This window comes from Perca fluviatilis, chromosome 18 (assembly GCF_010015445.1).
Source record: "Perca fluviatilis chromosome 18, GENO_Pfluv_1.0, whole genome shotgun sequence".
NCBI classification, from domain to species: Eukaryota; Metazoa; Chordata; class Actinopteri; order Perciformes; family Percidae; genus Perca; species Perca fluviatilis.
In genome coordinates this window covers 35,793,523-35,813,717 of record NC_053129.1, presented here as the reverse complement: position 1 = coordinate 35,813,717, position 20,195 = coordinate 35,793,523, and the positions used below count along the sequence as shown (strand labels likewise).

The 20,195-nt window shown below is 44.2% G+C and overlaps 1 protein-coding gene across 2 annotated transcripts in view; it reads left to right on the top strand.

Annotated features, from left to right (window-relative positions):
- LOC120546648 (kunitz-type protease inhibitor 1-like) overlaps positions 1 to 6,024 on the top strand; it is a 22,982-nt gene extending 16,958 nt beyond the window's left edge. For both annotated transcript variants that reach the window (XM_039781754.1, XM_039781753.1), the window contains exon 11: positions 5,417 to 6,024. In XM_039781754.1, coding sequence (XP_039637688.1) covers positions 5,417 to 5,598 — 182 coding nt within the window. In that variant the 3' untranslated portion in view covers positions 5,599 to 6,024. The remainder of the gene's footprint in view (positions 1 to 5,416) is intronic.
- The last annotated feature ends 14,171 nt before the right edge of the window (positions 6,025 to 20,195 follow it).

The following is a 20,195-nucleotide window of genomic DNA, read 5'->3' as shown; positions in this document are numbered from 1 at the left end:
CATGTCACACATGCACTAATGCTGTCCTGCACTGTCATGTCCATGCCGGGCCACCAGTATAAGTCACGTAGCCTCTGCTTGGTACGCACAACACCCTGGTGGGTTTCATGTGCCAGGTCCACCAGCTGTCTTCTCAAGGTCACAGGCACTAGCCGTCGGTGATGGCCCCTGTATATTGTCACATCTTGGACATAGAGTTCATCTCTAGTAGCAAAGTAGGGTTTGAGCACTGCCGGTAGAGACTTTGCTGTTTTAGGCCACCCTTGTTTCATCTGTGCCCTGATGGCAGTAAGCTCCGGGCATGCCTCACATGCCACAGTGAAGTCCTTCACAGAGAGAGCTTTCAGTTCTGTGTCCAGCAGAGCTACAAGTTCAGGCTCAGTCACTGGCTCTGCATTCTCTTCTGATGGGAGAGGCAGACGGGAGAGACAGTCAGCAGCATCATTTTGTGCTCCTGCACGATACACCACGTCATACGTGAAGCACAGAAGTCTAGCTGACCACCGGGCAATACGCATCCCTGCGCGTCCCAGTCCTTTTGTGTGTAGCAGTGTGGTCAGAGCCTGGTGATCTGTACGCAGTATAAATCTTGTCCCCCATAAGAAAGTCCTCCACTTTTCCGCTGCCCACACACAGGCTAACGCTTCCTTTTCAACAATGGAGTACTTCCGTTCAGCAGGGGTAAGTGAACGTGAGGCAAAAGCAACTGTGCGCTCAGTGTTATCAGGGTGCATTTGTGTCAGTATGGCCCCCAGACCATAATCCGAAGCGTCTGTACACACAATTGTAGGAAGGCTGGGGTCAAAGACTGATAGCGCTGAACTAGTTACAATGCGAGTCTTGACCGTGTCAAAGCTGGACTGTGCTGCTGCTGTCCACTTAAATGTGTCGCCACGCAGGCAGTCTCACATGGGCTCTACCAGAGATGCATAGTTCTGCACAAATTTTGCATACCATGCTGTGAGCCCCAGGAATGAGCGCAGTGTAGTGGCGTCGCTAGGCGCTGGAGCAGCTGTAATAGCCTTGAGGTGATCTGTGTCTGGCAGCAAACCCTGGGCAGAGATGGTGTGTCCAAGGAACCGTAGGCTGGTCTGGTTGAAGCGGCATTTTTCATTGTTGAGCTGGAGGCCAGCTTTCTTTAGCGCAGCAAGCGCCATCTGCAGGTTACGATCATGCTCCTCCTTTTCTGTGCCATAAACTATGACATCATCTAGGTAGTTCTGGACCCCCTTGAGGTCTTTCAGCACCAGAGACATCATCTTGGAGAACGCACTTGGGGCAGAACACAGTCCATATGGAACCCGACGAAACCTGAAGAGCCCTTCGTGAGTTATGAATGCAGTCATATCTCTGCTTTCCTCTGCCAGTAACACCTGATGATAAGCATTTGCCAAATCAATGGTGGAGAACACAGTGGCTCCACGCATTTCAGAGAAGAGATCATCCATATGGGGAAGTGGGTGACTGTCCATCACTACAGCCTTGTTTGGTTCACGTAAGTCCACACACATTCTCACTGAACCATTCTTTCGTCGTGTGACAACGATGGGTGATACCCATGGAGATGCGTCAATCCTCTCTATCACATCCATTTCTAACAGTCTCTCCAATCCAGCAGAGACAGCCTGTTTAACAGAGAGTGGGAGTCTCCGCAGCTTTTGTTGAACAGGCTGGACGTCTTCCCTAACTTTCACACGGTGAATGAAACCTTTAGCAAGACCTAGCTTCTCTCCAGTCACTGATCCGGCGTTGATCTCTCTGATCTCTGTCACTGGGCCCGCAGGTGAGAGCACCATGTTGTTGTCAATAGAAAGTCTCAGTGCCCTGAATAAGTCCATTCCGAGCAGAGCTGTGCCTGTCTTCACGATGTACAGTGTAGCTGGTACTGTAATGGTTGCATACCTCACTGTAGCTGGCAGGCAACCCAGCACTGGAACATCAGATTTGGTGTAAGTCACTAACCTTTTTTCTGGTTCAGCAAGCGGCACACCACTGAAGTTCGCCCTATAGAAGTGCTCAGGAATGATTGACACAGCCGATCCCGTATCCACCACTAGCTCCACAGTACGGGAAGTTGCCTTTGCATTTATGGCTACTGTGAATGTAATTTTGTCATCCAGTTGTCCATTTTCTATCATTCGCACTGTATTCATTTCCAGAATAACCACTTCTCCTACCTTGGCCGTGGTTTGCTTGGACTTACATACACGGGCAAAGTGTCCGACCTTATTGCAGTTTCGGCATGTGACTTTCCTTGCAGGGCAGTGCTGGGCATTTGCCAGGTGAGCTGCTGATCCACATCTAAAACAGCTTTGATCCTGTTTCAGTGCTGCTGCAGGCTCGGTGGGGTAACTGCTCGTTGCTCTGTTTCTGAATGGACGTTTTGGTCTCACCTTCACCACGTGCACTGGAGCATGCGACTCCGAAGCTAGAGTCTGGGCGTGTCCGATAGCTGCTTCCACTTGAGACGCCAACTTTACTGCTTTATCCAGAGTGAGATCTGTCTCAGTTTGTACTAACAGTTTCTCACGTATTTTCACACAGCTAGCATGCTCAATCAATTGGTCCCGTATCATTTCATCGGTGTTCCCAGCAAATCCACACGTTGTAGCTAACTCACGTAGCGCGCCCACATACTCGGCTACAGTCTCATGTGGTCTCTGTACTCTCTGTCTGAACTTGTGTCGTTCCACCACAACATTTATTGCTGGACTGAAGTGTGCACGCAGTGCATCGACTGCTGAATCATAGGTTGTACCTACATTCGTGAGTGTATAAAATACAGGTTGGCCTTCGGTGCCCAGGCAGTGTAGGAGAATTGCACGTTTCCTCGTGTCGGGCCAGTCGTCCCCCTCCGCGTGAATAGCGAGCAGGTAATTCCCAAACATTTTCATCCACATATCGAACGGAATAGTAGGTTGTCCGGCGCATGGTAGGAACAACGCAGGAAGAGGCACACCGGCAGTCGCCATCCTCGTCGCCAATTTGTTATGTCTCAGTTTTATTCACTCCAGAACAGACGAGACCGTCCAGCTAGCATCAACTTTTTTAACTCCCTTCTTTATTCTTTTCATCTTCTTCTCTTTTGTTCTTACCAACATCCAGTACAATGTATTGTGGACTACAGCGCCCTCTAGTGGTTAAGCCGTAACTCAATACACAACAAGGGCTTGCTAGTCTTTAGATGCTAGTCACAAAGCTCCGGTCCGTGCACTCTGTCATACGAGTACGCTACCGTTGCGACTGTTCTTCACTGACCGAACGTGATACAAACAATACATAGCGGAACATGATTCTATCTATCTGAAGCCCAAACTGCCTTGACTAAGCTGTCTGTTTGGAATCAGCATGGCAGGTATTAAACATAACGGCCTTGTCCCAGAGTCTAGACGTCTAGCTATATGAAAAGATAAACAATGCAACGTTTTTAATAAATGTAAATAAAGCAGCTAAATATCAACATGGACAAAGTCATGAATGTACTAATTAGCTTTTTTGATGATGACCTGGCCAAAGTAGTAAAGTTTAGTTTTCACAATGATTCATTGTAGGATTATGATATTATTGCAATATGTAAATCCACATTGAATCTTTATTTAATATATGGTTGGAAGAAGTAAAAATTGATCCAAAACTTTTTGGTTTTTAAAAATTATGACTTTTATTATTGTGTAATGTCAGAAGGACTTTAACTGTTTTGCCAGTCAAATTAACTTCAATGAGTGCATATTGAAATATTACACTGTTGGTTGGCAAAAAATGCATCTCAAAATGCATCAGATTGATGCTTTAAAATATGGAATATTTAAAATTTTCTTCTGGGGGGGCATGCCCCCGGACCCCCCTAGAGGGGTAATATCCTTCTCACCTTTTTCACCCCGACCCGTTTTCATGCCTGTACACACAGAGAGACACACACACACACACACAGATACGCACACAGACACGCACACACATAGACACACGTACACACAGAGACACACGCACACACACACACACACACACAGAGACACACACACACACACAGACACACACACACACAGAGACACACACATAGACACACGTACACACACAGACACACACACACACACAGACACACGTACACACAGAGACACACGCACACACACACACACACACACAGAGACACACACGCACACACAGAGACACACACGCACACACAGAGACACACACGCACACACAGAGACACACGCACACACAGAGACACACGCACACACAGAGACACACGTACACACACAGACACACGTACACACACAGAGACACACGCACACACAGAGACACACGTACACACACAGACACACGTACACACAGAGACACACGCAGAGACACACGTACACACACAGACACACGTACACACAGACACACACAGAGACACACGCGCACACAGAGACACACGCACACAGAGACACACACACACACAGACACACACAGAGACACACGCACACAGAGACACACGCACACAGAGACACACGCACACACAGAGACACACGCAACAGAGACACACGCACACAGAGACACACGCACACACAGACACACGCACACAGAGACACACGCACACACAGAGACACACGCACACAGAGACACACACACACAGAGACACACGCACACACAGAGACACACGCACACACAGACACACACAGAGACACACGCACACACAGAGACACACGCACACAGAGACACACACACACACAGACACACGTACACAGAGACACACACACAGAGACACACGCACACACAGACACACACACACACAGACACACGTACACAGAGACACACACACAGAGACACACGCACACACAGACACACGTACACAGAGACACACACACAGAGACACACGTACACACACAGAGACACACGTACACACACAGAGACACACACACAGAGAACACACACACACACACAGACACACGTACACAGAGACACACGTACACACACAGAGACACACGTACACACAGAGACAGAAACGTGCACACTTTCAACCCTTGACTACTCGTGCGTGCATGCGTTTTGACCGTTTCTCTGTGTGGTGTGTGTGTGTGTGTGTGTGTGTGTGTGTGTGTGTGTGTGTGTGTGTGTGTTTATTTTGTGTGTGTGTGTGTGTGTTGACCGTTTCTGTGTGTGTGTGTGTGTGTTGACCGTTTCTCTGTGTGCGTGTGTGTGTGTGTGTGTGTGTGTGTGTGTGTGTTGACCGTTTCTGTGTGTGTGTGTGTGTGTGTGTGTGTGTTGACCGTTTCTCTGTGTGTGTGTGTGTGTGTGTGTGTTGACCGTTTCTGTGTGTGCGATGCGTGTGTGTGTGTGTGTGTTGACCGTTTCTGTGTGTGTGTGTGTGTGTGTGTGTGTGTGTGTGTGTGTGTGTGTGTGTGTGTGTGTGTGTGTGTGTGTGTGTGTGTGTTTCCAGGTAACATAGCTCTGGCTGTGTGTCTGTCCGTGGCCATCTTGGCGCTGCTCGCCGTCCTGGCCTACTGCGTCCTGAAGAAGAGGAAGGAGCGCTCCCATAGGCTGCCCGCCACAGGCCCCGCCCACGTGCCTCTGTCGGAGCAGGAGACGCTCGTCTACAACGCCACCACCAAACCCGCGTGACATCACTGTCGCCACGACGACCGCCAAATGGACTTTTATCAATCTCAGTATTTGGGGAAACTTAAACATTACACAAGCCGAGTTATAAAATGCTATAAAAAATGCTGGCTCTATACACGCTAAAAGTCCTGATTATTTACATGGAGTCTGGTGGAGTTTGGTGATGAAGATTTTGCAGCAATCAGAAACAAGGGAACAGAGTGTCCGGGTCTTGTCAGTTTGTATTTTGTGTGTTTTTTGGGTTTCTTCTCTCAGATATTATCTCTGTATGTTTAATATATTGTATTATGTGTGTATTTGAGAGTGTTTGGGTGTCAGGTGTGTTTTCAGCTGTCTGATGTAAATATGAAATGTTATTCTGATCTCAGGTCGTTATGTTTTATAATGTTTTTATTATTCAGTTTAATAAAGTCACTACTACACAAACACTCTCTCTGTGTTTAATGTACACACAGACACGCACAAACAAACACACACACACACTCACTCACATACAGACACACACTCACGCACACACAAACGCACACACTCTGACACACACGCACACATACAGACACGCACATGAATTACCTAAATTTAAATAAATACAATAAACTAACAGAGGAAAAAAAAATAAAACTAATAAAAAGTAAACTTTCATTTAATTTAATATTTGTTTTGCCTTTATTATATGTTGTGTATAAATATGTATTTATGTTATCACTGTGTTAGTACTTTTACTGCAGTATGAGTAAGGGATGCACCGATCCGACTTTTTCAGTCCCGATACTAATGCCAGGGCTTTGTGTATCTGTCGATATCCGATACCGTTGCTGAATTAATAATAAACTAATACCTTCCACATCATACCTTCCTTCCACCATGTGGAAGACACTAAAGGCACCAGACCTTCCTAACTAAACATTACTTTCCTAACTAAGACAAAATAACATAGATGTAATGTATTGAATTCTTATTTATTTGTTATTTAAAAAAAAAATGTGCATTCAAATCGAAAATATAATGCAATCAAACTTTTTAAAATAAATTTAAATACATATTAATGGGCCATCAATAATGGGCCACCTTTTATATAGGTTTATAATGGCTTATTCTACTGTCAGGAGTACATAGAATATCACAAAAACATCTTAATGTCATCGTGTTTACTAAAAGCTTTCATTATCGTTTGCTTGGCTCCACGACATTATACAATAACTTTATATGAAGGAAAATCCATGAAACAGTTACAGAAGATAAACTAGTTTTATTGTGCAAACTGCAAAGTAGTAAAATAAACTCAAATTGAATGAATAGCCTACACATACAAACAACTTTAACATTGTTTCCCTTTCAAAACTAAATAGTTGTAAGCTAGTACTGTATAACCACTACCTTGGCCACAGGTAAGTTAGGTTGTAGTGTGGTTGTAGTGGGGGACTGAACGGAGCTCCGCTGTCAGCCTCCTTCGCTGTTTGAATAACGTTAGTAGGTTGGCGGACGTATTTCAGCGAGGCGAGACATCTTAAATCCAGAGTTTTAATCATTGCTCTGAACCCGTCTTTCTCAACGGTCTGTAGAGGGACCGGAGGTGGGTTGTGGTCATAACGTTGCTCCGCTGCATGCTTTAAGTGACAGGTCTTTAACGTTAGCGCAGTAACGTTAGCACGGCCGAGTAACGTTAGAGCGACGGGCAACAACAGTGGCTAAATTATGTCCGATTTTTTAGAAACAAAAAACTTGGGAACAACAGACTGCTCCTCTCTTGAGCACATGTTGTTCTGGTGTATCTCCGGTCTTTCTTCATCCTCTAGCTAACTTTCTTCTCGGTTCTTGAATGTGCAGTAGCGACCGGAGCCTCTCCCAGCTTAACTGACTGTTATGCTACCTGGCTAGCTAGGCTAGCAGCTGTAATGTTACCCAGCATGCCGTTCGGCGGTGTGGCTACATTTGTAAATGTAAAATGATTAGTGTTAGAAACTGTTTAAGTCACAAATTGTTATATGCTTTGGTGTTTTATCCTTTTAAAGAGAGTTAGTTGTGGGTTATTAATTGTTATTAATTGTTAAGTTACTACCATGAGTGAGAAGGGTACGCAGTTAATAAGGGCCCCGGTGCTGCGACGGAGGAAAAAATCAGTCTGAATCTGTTAATTTTTCCAATCCCCGATCCAGCTAATTTTTCAACATCGGGGCCGATATCTGATCCTAATATCGGATCGGTGCACCCCTAGTTTTAAGATGATTTAACCGAAACTTGCAAGAAATCAAATAATTTAGAGACTTTGTTTTAGTTTTTTTGCCAAAAGTCTTCAGATCCGAACAGCTGGAGCTGTTTTATCTGCAGCAGCTTTTCTCTGTTTAAGCTTAATCAGAAGATGTCCAGGACACACACACACACACACACACACAGGCGCACAGCCGCAAACACACACACACACACACACACACAGGCGCACACACACACACACACACACACACACACACACACACACACACACACACACACACACAGGCGCACACATACACACATACACACACACACACACACAGGCGCACAGCCGCAAACACATACACACACACACACAATCACACACAGGTGCACAAGGGCGCACACACACACACTCACACACACACACACACGCACACACATACACACACACATAAACAGACACACACACAGGCGCACAAACGCACACACACACACACACACACACACACACAGGCGCACAAGCACAAACACACACACACAAACATACGCAATCACACACAGGTGCACAAGTGCACACACACACACACACACACACGTACCCACATACACACACGCACATGCACACACACACACACACAGGCGCACAAACGCACACACACACACGCACACAAACACACACACAGACACGCACATACACACACATACACAAACACACACAATCACACACAGGACAACACACACACACACACACAGGTATGACACACACAAACACAGACGCACAAACGCACAACACAATAACACACACATATACACAGAGCACAAACACACACACACAAACATACGCAATCACACATAGGTGCACAAGTGCGACACACACAATAATAACGTACTCCACATACACACATGCACATAAATACATACAATAGGCACGCTAATAATAATACACACAGGAACACACACAGACACACAATACACACACATACACAAACACATACACACAATAGTACAAGCGCAAAACACATACACACACACAATAACACAACATAGGTGCATTACATACAACACACACACACCACACACGCAACACATAAATACACACATAACAGACACAAAACACAGGCGCAAAACATACAAAACAATACACACACACAGCATGCAAACAACAACCACCCACCAAACACACACACAAACACACACATACACACAACACACAAACAGACACACACAGGCGACAAACGCATAACAATACACACACAGGCATGCAACACACACACAAACACAGGCGACAAGCGCTAAAACACACAAAATACATCGCACTCCATTACACATATACATCACAACACAGGCACACACAAACACACAAAACACAAACATCCCAATCACACACAGGTTAGGCACAATACACACACACACACCAATACATACATAATACACACACACACACACAACACACACACATATCACAACACAGACACATTACACATACCAATACACACAAACACATACACAACACAACACACAATACAATACAGAGACACACATAAATACACACACACACACAGAAATACATACATACACACACACACTTTCAACTCTTGACTACTTGTGCATGCATGCGTTTTGACCGTGTGTGTGTGTGTGTGTGTGTGCTGGACCGTTTCTCTGTGTGTGTGTGTGTGTGTGTGTGTTGACCGTTTCTGTGTGCATGCAGTGGTGTGTTGACCGCTCTGTGCCGTAGTGCGGTGTGTGTTGACCGTTCTGTGTGTGTGTGTGTGTGTGTGTGTGTGTGCGCTGTGTGTGTGTGTGTGTGTGTGTGTGTGTGTGTTGACCGTTCTGTGTGTGTGTGTGTGTGTGTGTGTGTGTGTGTGTGTGTGTGTGTGTGTGTGTGTGTGTGTGTGTGTGTGTGTGTGTGTGTGTGTGTGACCGTTTCTGTGTGTGTGTGTGTGTGTGTGTGTGTGTGTGTGTGTGTGTGTGTGTGTGTGTGTGTGTGTGTTTCGTGTGTTCCAGGTAACATAGCTCTGGCGTGTGTGTCTGTCCGTGGCCATCTTGGCTGCTTTCGCTGTCCTGGCCTGCGTCCTGAAGAAAAGAGAGGGGGGGCTCCCATAGATGCGCCCGCCACAGGCCCATGCACGTGACTCTGTCGGAGCAGGAGACGCTCGTCTACAACGCCACCACCAAACCCGTGTGACATCACTGTCGCCACGACAACCGCCAAATGGACTTTTATCAATCTCAGTATTTGGGGAAACTTAAACATTTACACAAGCCGAGTTATAAAATTAAGCACCATTTTATTTAACTGTAGGCCCTTTTTAAAGAGTTACTTCGGTATTTTTTTTTGTTAAACCTGGACTCTATGTTCCCATGTGTTTGTGCCTAGTGTCTGAAAACATTATGGGATGGATCCCTACAGAGATATATTTAGTTGAAGAGTAAGATCCTTTTAGTTTAACATGAAACAGCCCTGAAATCCCCATCACCAAACTCCACCAGACTCCATGTAAATAATCAGGACTTTTAGTGTGTATAGAGCCAGCATATCTCCACCAGACTCCATGTAAATAATCAGGACTTTTAGCATGTATAGAGCCAGCATATCTCCACCAGACTCCATGTAAATAATCAGGACTTTTAGCGTGTATAGAGCCAGCATATCTCCACCAGACTCCATGTTAATAATCAGGACTTTTAGTGTGTATAGAGCCAGCATATCTCCACCAGACTCCATGTAAATAATCAGGACTTTTAGCATGTATAGAGCCAGCATATCTCCACCAGACTCCATGTAAATAATCAGGACTTTTAGCGTGTATAGAGCCAGCATATCTCCACCAGACTCCATGTAAATAATCAGGACTTTTAGCGTGTATAGAGCCAGCATATTTCCACCAGACTCCATGTAAATAATCAGGACTTTTAGCGTGTATAGAGCCAGCATATCTCCACCAGACTCCATGTAAATAATCAGGACTTTTAGCGTGTATAGAGCCAGCATATCTCCACCAGACTCCATGTTAATAATCAGGACTTTTAGCGTGTATAGAGCCAGCATATCTCCACATGTAAATGGGTGAATTCAATTCAATTCAATTCAATTTTATTTATAGTATCAAATCATAACAAGAGTTATCTCGAGACACTTTACAGATAGAGTAGGTCTAGACCACACTCTATAAATTCCAAAACCCCAACAATTACACTAATTCCCTCAAGAGCAAGCATTAGCAATGGCTATTGCGACAGTGGCAAGGAAAAACTCCCTTTTAGGAAGAAACCTCAGCAGACCCAGACTCTTGGTAGGCGGTGTCTGACGGGCCGGTTGGGGGTGTGATGAACAGTGGCGATAATAGTCACATTAAAGGGGTGATAGAATGATTATATAGGGTATTTTACACTGTTCCTTAAGGTCTCCTAATGGGGTATGTAACATTGGTTGGGCTGAAAATTGCCCGAATGATATTTTATTAGGCCCTTAACTACCCTGTGAATATGGCTCTATTTGGAACAAGAGCTTTTCTTCCAAATATGGTATGCTAATGAATATTCAGAATGAGCTACACGCTGATTGGTTTGAGCAAACTACATAGAAACACACGGGAGACTCTCATATTTCAGACACTGCAAAGTTATACATTGTTTATCGGGCTATTTCGTTATTAAATTCACTTCTGATACTTTTTAAGCGAAATGCAACATATAAAGCTCAAATATGGGCCGTTTTACGAAAAAATGATGGCTAATTGCAAAATTTGGTAAGACTGTGTGTCGGGGTTCACGCCGCTGCGCGCTCGCCCCAGCCTGCCTTCCTCCACAGCCCCCGGCCTGCTATGAGGTACTTGGAGCTCGGTCACGGCTGCAGCCCACAGCAGGGACTACCAAACGCTGCCCTGACAGAGCTCCAGGGCCTTCAGCTCCCCTCTTCCTGCTAGCTAAATGGCCCGTTGTGTGAGAGTGAGAGCGCCGTCAGCGAGCTTGTTACACCAGCAATCTGTTACCACATGTTACACACATGTCACGCCACTTATACAAAATCTAACTAAAGGTCTTATAAAGCTAACAACGGTGTCTGATTTCAAGTTAATGAATATTTGTAAAGAAAAAGTGTTTTGTTAGCTGTGACTGTCCCTTCAACCCTTCCTACCTTCTCCCCACACCCCCCAGAAAGTTGCCTTCTTTTTTCTTTTATTTTTTTTTTTTTTTTTTTTTTTTTTTTTCCCCCCTCTACAAAAACATATAAATATTTTTTTTATAAAAACTAACAACGGTGTCCGATTTCAATTTAATGAATATTTGTGAAGACAAAGTGTTTCGTTAGCTGCGACTGTCCCTTCAATCCTAGCTATGTGTAGCTACAAACCACGGATAGTTAGCTTCCTTTTCGCCTTAATTCGATTATATTTACAGTTTGAATTTCGTCACGCCACTTACACAACATCTCCCTAAAGGTTTTATAAAGCTAACAACGGTGTCCGATTTCAAGTTAATGAATATTTGTGAATTCCAGAGGAATTCTAAGAGGAGGCTAGCTAGCTCTCATTGATAGAGCTACATCCAGCCGCAGGCTCTATCAATGAGACTCGCGGACAAGCGGCGTTTATTTCCCCAATAGTTTGTTTAAATAACTCAACACATTATAATTACACATATTAAAAGATTAACTGGAACCTGTGGTAACAGATTGCTGGCATAACAAGCTCGCTGACCGGGCTCTCACTCACACACACCGGGCATTTAGCTAGCAGGAAGAGGGGAGCTGCAGGTCCTGGAGCTCTGTCAGAGCACCAGCGTTTAGTAGTCCATTATCCAAAAACCGGTGACTTTGCGCGGGTATGGAGTGCTGTGGGCTGCCAGTCGTGACGGAGCTCCAAGTACCTCAGAGCAGGCCGGGGTGTGTGAAGGAAGGCAGGTCGGGCGGCGAGGCAGCAACCCAGGCAGCACCAGCGCTGAACTCGACACACAGTCGGACAAAATTTGCAATTAGCCATCCATTTTCGTAAAACGGCCCATATTTGAGCCTTACATAGTTGATTTCTCGCATAAAAAAGTTTCAGAAGTGAATTTTGTAATGGAATAGCAGAGATATGCGCGACCTAGATTCGGAAGACTACCTGATCTCAGGTCAGTTGTGTAGCCTATGTAAATGTTGGGGCGTGACCGTTCTCTTAATACACCCATGGCTGTGACAAAGGTTCCGGTTTTTGGGAGGTTGACGTCAACTTCCAGCTTTGTTGGGATTCGCCCGTTTTCAGCGGCAATTTCAAAATATGAAATTTTCATAGTAAAGGGGTGTCAATGGGACTTTGAGCTTCTATGTATGTCCCATTTACCCACCGAACTGTCGTTATTCAACTATGACAGGGTAAAATCGGTTTTGCATTCTATCACCCCTTTAAAGATAATGGAACAGTGACGTCGAAGGTCATCGTGGAAGTTCATGTCATAGCAGGGCACATCGTGTCATACTGAGTAGTGCAGTCTCCTATACCGGATCCAGACTACTCTGTGCATAGGAACATCACAGCAGGGCGTTGCGGGATGTAGCGTGGCGCTGCAGAGCATGGGTGGATGCCGCGGATGCAGCAGGACGCAGCAGGATACGCAGCAGGATACGGCCGGGAATTGCAGAGAATCACACACACACACATACACATACACACACACACATACACATACACACACATACACATACACATACACACACACATACACATACACAATTGCAGAGAATCACACACACACACACGTGTACTACTGTAGATGTTTGGTATCGTTGCGGGCATTATTAGTGGGGTAACTTAGGAGATACAAACGTGGATCCATTAGCGCCTGCACTAAGCTGACCAGCTGATAACGCTAACTCGATAATAACGTTATAACAAGGGGGGGAAAGCTTCTGGGGGGGGGGTTGTTTGGCTCGAGGTCACGGTGCAAAGCAGCTGAAGGGGAAATGACTCCCAACCATCTCTGCAATGCAAGAGCATAGCGTAGTGCATAGTGAATCAAGGGTTTATTTCAACCAAACCAGAGTGGTGATTGTCGGAACAGTGGAAAGATGAACCAAGACGGCTTTTGGTAGTTTTATTTAGTTTCTGTCCACTTTGAATGAAGTGTGTTTTACGATGATAAAAGTCCTGATTATTTACATGGAGTCTGGTGGAGTTTGGTGATGGTGATTTTGCAGCAATCAGAAACATGGGGACATAGTGTCCGGGTCTTGTCAGTTTGTATTTTGTGTGTTTTTGGGGTTTCTGCTCTCAGATATTATCTCTGTGTGTTTAATATATTGTATTATGTGTTTATTAGAGAGTATTTTGGGTGTCATGTGTGTTTTCTACTGTCTGATGTAAATATGAAATGTTCTGATCTCAGGTCGTTATGTTTTTATTCTTCAGTTTAATAAAGTCACTACTACACAAACGCTCTCTCCGTGTTTAATGTTCACACACACACGCAGACACACACACACACACACACACACATACATGTATACACACACACACAAACGCACACACACAGCAACACACACAAACACACCCACAAACACACACACAAACAGAAACACACAAAAACACACACACACACATATACACACATACAGAGACACAAACAGAAACACATACACAGAGACACACAGACACGTACAAACACACAGACACACATATACACATGCACACATATACACACACAGCGACACACAAACACACACACATACACACACACACAGCGACCCACACAAACACGCACAAATACACACACGAAAACACACGGACACACAGACATACGCACACACCCCACAAACACACACACACAAACAGAAACACACACACAAACAGAAACACACACACACACACAGCGACAAACACACACAGAGACACACACATACAGAGACCCGCACAAACAGAAACACACACACAAACACACACACATACATATACACACACAGCGACACAGACACACAAACACACACATACAGAGACACGCACAAACAGAAACACACAGACACACATATACACACACACAGCGACACACACACACAAAAACACATGGACACACACACAAAAACACATGGACACAAACACACACACAGAATACCACACACACAGACACACAGAACCATGAATGTTTTGCAGCATCTGGCTCTGCCTCGGTGAATCACTTTATCTATTCAAATGATTAGTGCAGAAGCCCAGCACAGAGAACAACACCTATATAATCTATCTGGTGCTGTTGAACCACGCTGCAGTAGCTGCTTCTGCTAGTCACTCGCGCGGTAGCAGCCGAGAGGAGTATCCATCAGGCAAGTGTTATTTAAATATACTTCTGGTGTAGTTACAAACTCTCTAATGCCTCGTTCTATAAGTACAGAAACTACGTGTACTACTGTAGACGTTTGGTATCATTGCGGGCATTATTAGTGGGGTAACTTAGGAGATACAAACGTGGATCCATTAGCGCCTGCACTAAGCTGACCAGCTGATAACGCTAACTCGATAATAACGTTATAACGAGGGGGAAGCTTGCGGGGGTGGTTTGGCTCGAGGTCACGGTGCAAAGCAGCTGAAGGGGGAAATGACTCCCAACCATCACCAGCTGACATCACACTAGTTTACCTGTTTAATCATAAAGACGTGATGATTGATCACTTTAACGGTAGTTTGGATCAGAGACACGTTCAGCCTGTCACACACACACACACACACACACACACACACACACACACACACACACACACACACACACACACACACACATATAGATACACACACACACAGATACACACATACACACATAGATACACACACACACACACACATAGATACACACACACACACATAGATACACACACACACACACACACACACACATATAGATACACACACACACATAGATACACACATACACACATAGATACACACACACACACACACATAGATACACACACACACACATAGATACACACATACACACACACACACACATAGATACACACATACACACACACACATATACACACACATACACACACACACACACACACATAGATACACACATACACACACACAGATACACACATACACACAAACACATACACAGACACACACACACACACACACACACACAGACAAACACACAGACACACACACACACACAGACACACACACAAACACACACACAAACACACACAACACACACACACACAGACAAACACACAGACACACACACACACACACACACACACACACACACACACACACACACACACACAGACACACACACACACACACACACAAACACACAAACACACACACACACACACACACACACACAGAACCCTAAATGTTTTGCAACATCTGGCTCCACCTCGGTGAATCACCATCATTTATCTATTCAAATGATTTCTGCAGCCTTCAACTACTTTCCTCCTTTTAGTATCACAAATTAACTTCTACTGTTGTTTGTCTGTGTGTGTGTGTCCAGGGTGCGATCTACGGGGGAGCTAGGGGGAGCTCGGATCCCCTTATTAAGACATGGGCTCCCCTGAAAACGTGATTTGTGAAATTTTGGGGGGTCTCTAAAAATATTGACAATGTGTCATTTTGACGTGCAATTTCAGTTTTGTGTAATGTGATCATCGTGAATTATAATATGTAAAACTGCAAAAATATAATTCATGCGTGATGGTGATTTAAACCCAATTCACTTCAATAAAGAAAACTATACATGCTATTCTTGTTATGAGCATCAAGGCGTGGCGCGTGCGTGTGCAAATCCAACTCATGTTTAGTAGGCTACATGTTAACTCAAAGATTCGTAGAAAAAATATAAACATTGGAGGCCATTAATCGGTGCGCAAAGTCCTTGAAATCCATTCTGCAGTAAGCATCATATAGCCATGGCAAAAAGAAAACAAGGCAGTTTAATTAATTTTGGTTTTACTAAGAAACTGTGTAGCGATGACGTTAATAGCACGACTGATTCACCTGCTGGAAGCCCACTTAGCACACCTCCCCCCGGGGTGACAACGCAAGAAGAAGCTGAAGAAATAATGTCGCCTCTGGCTGATGATGATCCTAACCCCTCTCGCTCCTCTCTCCCGTTAAATTGGACCAGCCAGCAGTGGAGAGCCTGGAAGAGCCCGTATACATGGCTGTTTGTTAAGGATGGAAGCTTGGGGTGCGTCGCTATGGTCTAATTGAACGGAGGAATTCTGGTATTCTTCTTATTGTTTATATATTTGTGGCTGGCTGTTTGCCCTATCTATTCCTGTCGATAAAGTATGATAGGGTAAATCCTAAGGGTGTGACGAGATCTCGTTTTACGAGATCTCGCGTGACGAGATTTCTCGTCGAGGTGAAAAGAGTGAAAGAGTGACTGACAAGACGAACACAATATGTAAACATTGTAAGAAAGAAATGCCGTACTTCTAGTTAGTAGAGAGCTGTGGTGGTGCTGGAAGTGTTTTTGCATAGTGCTCGTGTTAGCCGCGGTATACGGCATTTTTTTCTTACAATGTTTACATATTGTGTTCGTCTTGTCTGTCACTCTTTCGCCGTTTATTATTTCCGCAGGAAAACCAAAATGTTGCCACACAAATGATTTAAAAGTGGCAGGGGGATCTTCAATAGTAATTCCACGCTCCATCACGCTGACATCACATCGCCTCACGAGACAACTTTTCACCGCGACGAGAAATCTCGTCTCGTTCTCATGAACCCAATCTCGTGATGTGGATCGTCTCGTGGAGTAAGCTGCGTCGACACACCCTAGCTTGTAACCTTGGTTCTCTGAGTAAAGACTATTTTTCCCAGTCATATTTCTTAACTGAAGTTTTCTTTAAATTAGTGTTAAAATCGCGTCTCGCTCTCGTGACCCCAATCTCGTGTCTCGTCTTGTCTCGTGAGCGAGTGTCTCGTCACACCCCTAGTAAATCCTGTATAGTCCATACCAGAGTGATAGAGAAAGACAGAGTGGCGACACTCCCATTGGACTCTGTTGTACGCTTTTTCCCGCCTACTTCCGGGGTATGCAGCCTCGCATAGTTCCAAACAATCCCTTCACGGCGTCGGACACCATTCATTTTCATTGCTGGCCGTCGAGTAACTTCTGAGGTAAGTTGATTAAATAGCTACCTCTTTCGAATTGTCAACTGTCTATATTTTATCAGAGGCCCTTTATGATGCATATACTGATCTTTATTTGTATGCACAGCGTGATTATATATTTTTTTTTATCTTGGTAGCCGACCGATTGCCTGCTAGTTTGTTAGCTCGTTTGTTAGCTTGTTAACAATTACGAAGTTGAGTAGTGAATCTCTGACACCTGTGATTTAGTTAGTTATTGATGTTGGATTACTAGGATCGTTAAGGTTGATTAAGGACGGGTTTTATTTAGGTTTTATCTACTGAACCTGACGGTGTTAGCATAGTCAGCTGAGTACTGTGTCTAGAAATAAGGTTGCGTTTGTTTAATTATACCCTTGAAAGGGCTGTTGGATTTCATGTATGAATACAAGTTATTCCACACACAAAATATCAGTAAGTGACATATGACAATGACATAATTTTAAATATGAAAAAGTATTAAGGCAAATTTCACAGTTGTGTGTTGTTTTTTTTACTGTTGATTTATTTAACGTTTTCCACTGTTTTTTTAAGTTCAATAATTGCAACATCTTTCCAGAAGTCAACAAGTAATCGTGTTAAATTATTGTGATTTCAATATTGACCGAAATAATTATGATCATATTTCTTTCCATATTCCAGCAGCCCTACTGGTGCTGGCGACGGCTGCTGGTGGAGGCTGCTGAAATAAGAGGAGACTGGAGGCTGCGGACAGTGTGCCGGGGATGGAGAGGCCAAATACATCCATGGCAACCAGTAAGGTGTTTGGCAGTGGACTGGCAGTGGACTAGATGTTATGACCTTATGTGAGGAAGTCTGCTGTGTTGAAATTGCCTTCTTAGTCTGACTCTTGCTGCCAAGGTACCCCTTATCACGGCTGTTTACCCTGATGCACTATGATTGAATCCTTAACCTCAGCCTGATATATGTGGAGGATATTTTTTGTTAATTAATCACGTATACTATTCCCCATATTCCTGGCTCTATTTTGTTGCTCTTGTCCCACAAACCTCAGCCTGATATATGTGGAGAGGATTTGTTTTATTAAACACTCAGCATCTCAAACACTAACCCCCAAAACTCCTGGCTCCAGCTTTACATGCTGTATGCTCCTTTGCAGCGTGCAGATGTTAGGCAGTAGAATCTGCATTTGCTGAAGGGTTTTATAACCAGTGGTGCCAGCGGTGAATCTTAGTTGTATTGATTTTTTTTAATTGTCTCCTTTCCCCATCGTATTCATTTTTTCTGTACTTGTTCTTGTGTCACTCATTGTTTAATAAAAATGTATTCATCCAAGTGTATTGAGTTTTTATTCTTTAATATATGTGATACTTGGTGTATGGCTTAGTCTTAAAATTATCATGGTTGTACATACATACACACAGTTGTTATTCTTTAATATATGTGATACTTGGTGTATGGCTTAGTCTTAAAATGATCATGGTTGTGTGGTCAACTCGTGCCTCATCAGAAGTTGGCTGGACACTAAATGCTGAATGGACCGTTGCTACTCTGCTTTCTCAATCGCTCTCTGACCACGGGTAAGTGAATCGGAATTACAAGCAACATCAAGGAAAATACAATAGTCCAGATGTGCAAAAAAGAACATCTTTGATCTTAAAAAGATGTAGTAAGGTTAACCCTTGTGTTGTCCTTCGGGTCCCCGGGACTTAGTTTATTTTTGACGTTTTTGCATTGGCCTGGCGTTGAGCTTCAGGTCCCCGGTGACCCTCGCGTACTATGTGATGTCATTTAACATGAACTGGCACGGGGGAGGGATGTCCCAGACATGTCAGAACAAACACGTTTGGACAGGCTAATACAAAATGTAAATAAACTAAAGTCCCCGTGACACGAAGGACAATACAGGAAAGTAGCCTAGCTAGTGCTATCATGCTAACACGGACGGGAAGCTTTCCCTCCAAAACTTAAAAACGTATCTATACATAGCTTTCAGTTGTCACCCCATTCCAAATGTAAAACTGACATTTACAAATATGCAATAACAATCAAACAAGTACATGGGTATGGGTTTTTATTCATATTTACCATTCAATATTGCAATCGCTGCTGTCAGTCCCATAGGGGAACATGACAGCGCTGCGTGTGTTTGGAACGATACAGGCTTACAGGAACCACGTGACCCCCCCGCTAGCGAGATCAACGAGTGTCGCAACTCTTATATCTCTATGGCTCTGGTCCATACACTTGTAGCTGTTATGTATCTTTGTAAGTCATTGTAAGTTGCATGCGCCGCCTCGCGTGGAAAAAAGTGGGCTCCCCCGA